The 5,102-nt window shown below is 51.6% G+C and overlaps 1 protein-coding gene across 1 annotated transcript; it reads right to left on the bottom strand.

Annotated features, from left to right (window-relative positions):
- Positions 1-206: 206 nt before the first annotated feature.
- Positions 207-3,974, bottom strand: LOC100902274 (transmembrane protein 87A). Its single transcript, XM_003743917.2, has 9 exons — positions 3,764-3,974; positions 3,334-3,397; positions 2,908-3,002; positions 2,625-2,741; positions 2,373-2,506; positions 1,836-2,222; positions 1,316-1,727; positions 1,071-1,202; positions 207-967 (listed from the first exon to the last, which is right to left on the bottom strand). The coding sequence occupies exons 1-9, from the start codon at positions 3,860-3,862 to the stop codon at positions 788-790; spliced, it is 1,620 nt and encodes a 539-aa protein (XP_003743965.1). The 5' UTR covers positions 3,863-3,974; the 3' UTR covers positions 207-787.
- Between the last annotated feature and the right edge of the window lie 1,128 nt (positions 3,975-5,102).

Below are 5,102 nucleotides of genomic sequence, written 5' to 3'. Positions count from 1 at the left end.
GTAGGAATACTGTCCCCAGCCACTAATAGGAAGGCGTCTGAGGCGAAAGGCCCGAGTTCTCTTCGAGAATATGCATCCAGGAGACATCGATCGCCATTGAGACCGTGAGGGTCTCCCTCGAGTTTCTCCGCTTCGGTCCGGTTCGATTCTCGGACCCGTGCAATTGACCTGTATATCGGGCATAGAGAACTCCACTTCCAGTGTTCCGATCTAAAGCACTCAGATTTTTATTTATTGCGATCGACACCACAGAAGAGCTGCAGTTCAATAGAGCGACTCGAGCTGAGGTGCCGACTCCTGCCATTCCTTCCTCCGCCGCAGAATATTTACATTTGTACAGAGGCTGCCGACAAATTGCATCAGATTTTCTAGGTCTCAAAATAGAGTTTAAAATAGAACTATTCGCTCATTGAACATCGCAGCTGAGCCCGAGGGCGGCCGGACAGAGACGTTTGCCTCTGTCGGTTCTTCCGAGTCTGCCGGCCGTGCCGACCAACCGACAGAAGGCTGCTGTAGGCGAACCGGTCCATTCGCATAAATAAGTCGTCCGCATCATATCTCTCTCCATTCGAACTCTCAATTGAACGCTCGATCACGGCTCTCCACGATTCAGATCCGATCGCCAATGCTCGACGCAAGACTAGATTTCGGACACAGTCCTGTGCAGCGAATAGATTCACGATACAGGATCGTCACCGCCGGACGATCGCAATGCAGGATCACTGCGCTGGACCTCCATTGATCAGATGGGTCCGCTCTCCGTGCGATTGGGATTCCCGGAATATGTTCACAACATTTTGTTCCGTTCAAACTGCACTGTGAGAATTTCTTCCTCGGAATCCGCCAACGTGCCGAGAGCGGCATCGGTGGGCACGTGCGCCTCGATCCATTTGAGGTCTTCTTCTATGGAGCCGTTGGGAATTATTTCGGGCTGTTGAGCTGGCGGCTGGTTCTTGCTCGGGCCAATCTGGAACGGATTTTCAATTGAGACCTCTTCATGGCAATGTATTTCAGGTACTAGTTGTCATCACTCCCCAACCCGTTTGTTAGAGAGCTGGGATTTGACTCACCTGTCGCTGCTTGACGTGCGTTATGTCCAGCAGCGTCGCAGTGTCGCTGTCTGGGTCTTTCTCATCATCTGGGTTGTCGAGCAGAGGCGTGAATGCGAACCGGTTGTTGTTGTTCGTTGGACGCCACAATACCTTCAAGGAATCGAGTCAATAGATTCTCGGATAAAATCTCGTGGATAGATTCAAGGAGAGGCCAATTTCGTGCGGCAGCGAAAAACTAACGAGGAACTAAAGCAATGGCTCACCATGATCACGAGCAGAATCGTGCAGAACAGGATTTGCCAATACGCATCATCGAACCACAGCTCTTTCCAGTCAGATATGCATTCGCTCAGGCGATGATTGAGAACGACCCAAACGAGGAACACGCCAGATGCGAGGACCGAGAACACGAGAGTGTTGGTGAAGTGTCGGTAAAGGGTCAATTTGACAATGTTCCGCCGTAGAGTCAGAGTCCGCGTTGTCTGGACGAGCGACGTGAAGATCCAGTAGCAGATAGCAGAATCCAGCAGAGCCAAACACATCGAGAGCGAAAACAGAGTCCGGTCCGGTGCCGTGCGAGGTTTCAGCTCGCGGATGCAGCCTTCGCCCAAGGCCAAAACAAAATAGAGACCACCGACAATCATGATCCTATGGAGCATATCACCTAGACGGGGCCTGCGGAGGCGAAGAAGCCGATTCGTGACGCCAGTTCTTCTCGAGGAATCATCATTCCTCTTCCACATTCGGTCGATGAAATCTTGATAATTATATAAATAAACTCACTTGATTATACCAAAACCGAGAGAGACGATGATAACTAGTAAACGCGCGAGGCTGCGCTTGAGGCAAGAGACCAGCTCGGCGAATAATATTGCCCCTCGGACGGAATGGCCCGTGTTGTTAATACTCTCGTACTCTGCGTAGAAGACCGCTTTCTCCAGTAGTCCGAGGAAAATCACTCCTCCGATCCAAAACTGGATGCGGAGCAGTTCCTTCCAGCGGAGGGCGCATACGATGGTCCAATGGAGAGCGTACAACGTGTAGATGAGACACATCGTACCGTAGAACGGCAGATAGGGCCATTCCACAGCTGACAGATACCCGTTCAAGCCTCTCATCGAAACGTCAACGGACAGATCGAACGGCTTCGATGCGTTCAAGCTCTCGAATCTGAATGATTGGCGAAACTTGTTTTTAGAACCAGACACATACCCCTATACCCCTCATAGGTCGCTGATTCGATAAGGGTGCATGAGCCTGTCGTGGTGCTCGCTATCACTCAGACGATCCGAGGAATGCAGAGCGAGGCTCGTCACTTGCCTGATGAGAAGCATGTAGATGCCGTCCCGATGGATTTTCGTCAGACCATCGAAATCCGCAGAATCATTCACAGACCGTTTCGAGATGGTTTGGTCCGGGAACATGAACGTGGCATTCTTCTCTTCGGGTATGGGCTAAACATGGAAGTTGAGCAGGTTTATCGATCAGGACACGATCAAGGGATAGAGAGATCCCCGGGCATGTATACGATGGAGCCGCCCGATCTGACTTCAGGGAACTCATCAGTATTACCTGACTCTTTAGCTGGAAGTGATGGAGACAGTCGTGTTCCTCCGGGGCAGATTCGAATATTCTTTGGTTGACGACGTTCTTCGTCCCATCGAATAGTAGTGCCAGTCCCGCTTGACCCTGTTGGGGGAAATAGCGTTTATTCTACGGAACGCCGGCACACCGAGTATATACCCGGGAGTCTCTGAGTCGAATCAAGAGGCTGTCAAAAAGTCTCTCGGAGTGGTCTCATCCTGGGATCTAATGTAGTGTAGATCTTCCAGCAGAATTCCTGGAAGTCACTCACCAGCTCGTTTGTACCCAAGTAGTCCTGGAAACAGGGCGTGCGGTAGACTTGCCATAGCACTCGGAGTCGGGGTGAGAACTTGCTATCACAAGAGACTGCAAAGAGGATGTTATCGAGCTTTAAAACAGGTTACACGTCATGGGCATTATATCCCACGTCAAGCTCATGCCTCCTCGGAGAAACGGATCGAGGATGTCAGTCAGCAAGGATTCTCAAGCTCATTGGTGCTTGTATTAATTTCTGCCCCGCGCGTCAAGGACTCGCATTGTATAGCTTTCAGTTAGATGTCCCGAAAAACAGGCAATCCGGAAACAATCAAAGCGCTCTCCGCCAGGTCACATGTCTTGACGTCACTGGGGCAATTCAAGTATTGCCGGTCTAGAAGGTCAATAATGAATTGGACTTAGAGAGTGGAATGCTGCTTACTTTTTACAGATATCGTGGAGCCACGGTAGAGACCCTTGTGGTTCACTGTCAGGAACCTCGTCACCTGAATTCCAAAAGAAAAGTGATTTCTGCACCTAGGTCATTTCTTCTTCTTGTTGACTATGTCCCCTCGGACTTTTCATAAACTAATGGTCAGGGGAAAACGACGGAGATTGCCCGCACCCAGCTACGACTGCAACTACAGTACGGCCGAATATCCCACGTCAGCCGGTAAGAATTTACCGACCATGGTGCCCCGAGCTGTCATTTGGAACTACTCTGCCCGACCCTTCATTTGAGGCGGGTAAGTTGTCACAGAGCTCAGCATGGCTTCGCAGAGCTAATAAGTAGAGGAAAGCTCAGCAATAACATTCGGTGATGCTCCGTTGGACCAGAGTCAGTAGCGTCAAATGGTGTATGAATCACTCACGTTTGTTGCGTGGAACGACCATTTGCCTTGATCGGGAAAGGCTGTGGCCGCTGGGAAGAACGCAAGGCCCAGGAGGGCTAGTAGGATCGGAGAGCTCATCTCATTCGAACATTTCGATAGATTTACGCTCCAAGAATCTCGCCAGCCGAGTCTCGAAGGTTCGTATCACACCACGACAGAGACACCACCGTCCGTCGTCGTCTATAACAGCCGCAGCAGCAGGGACAGCAGCGGCAGCTCTGCCACCACACACATACACATTGGCGACCGCTTCTCGCCTCCGCGCCTCCTTCTTCAACACTGCCTGCTGCCTGCCAATGGCCCGAGCAGCAGCAGCAGCAGCAGGGAGCCTTTGTTTACCACAGTGATCCCCGGTGTTGCCACCGCGGCGCGGGCCAGAGTGTCGAAAAATATGGCTGCCCGGAACCCGCGCTCGAAAGACGTGGATGGACCGAGGGATAACAGGATTCAAAATCTACGACGGGTGTCTTGAATTCGTGAATACGTTGTCGGAGGACCCTCCTTTGCCCCAAGTTCTCCCCGCCTGATGACCTTGACAGGCAGCGCAGTAAGCGCAAGGGAAAACTCTCCCGATCAATGCGGCAATCAGTTCCACTAACGCTCAGCATCAATGAGGCAATTCTAACATAAGAAGGAGGAGACGGTCGCCCGCTCTAGAGGGATCATGGAAAGGTCCCCAATTCCCTTGTTTCTTCTCGAGGTATTCGTCGACCTGGTCGACAAGGTGCGTGAGGAACTCGAACGCGTCGTGTTGGGGAGTCGGTCAAATGTGCGAAAACGTTCTGCAGCTGAAAGCCTAGCGCTGACTGCCTGGGATCGTGATAAGAACCTAACTCCGGGGTATCTGTGCTCAAATCGGAAACGGAGGGATTCAGAAAAAAATGCTCCGAACAGAGACGATGTCGGGGGACGATCATCATCGTTCGACGAGAAGTTGACGTCAGACTGCTGGCTTACCTGGAGGTCGTAGAGCAGCTTGGAAGGCGGTCCCGTAGCGCCGAGATTCTGCAGGACGTCTTTCGGACTGATTGGCTAGGAAGTCCGTCTTCGCAGAGGGCGACCTCCCTTCAGGGGACATCCAGGTTCGAGAATGATAACTCGTTCGACCTCGAGCTTCGACTAAGGCAACGGAATGCCGCTTTTGGGGTGTGAGGATGTAGAAATGAAAATGACGACATATTGAACGAATCCTCTCCAACTAAGTTCGGGTCTTATTCTTCCCTTCCTTGTCTACTGCAGTAAATTGTCTGCACGTTGACCCCCGTCTCGGCGAGCATATTGTCAGCGGAAACGAAAAACGGCTTTGTCGGCGGCAAGG

Source organism: Galendromus occidentalis, unplaced genomic scaffold (assembly GCF_000255335.2).
Source record: "Galendromus occidentalis unplaced genomic scaffold, Mocc_1.1 scf7180000077453, whole genome shotgun sequence".
Taxonomy (NCBI): domain Eukaryota; kingdom Metazoa; phylum Arthropoda; class Arachnida; order Mesostigmata; family Phytoseiidae; genus Galendromus; species Galendromus occidentalis.
This window is presented reverse-complemented; position numbering and strand designations above follow the sequence as displayed.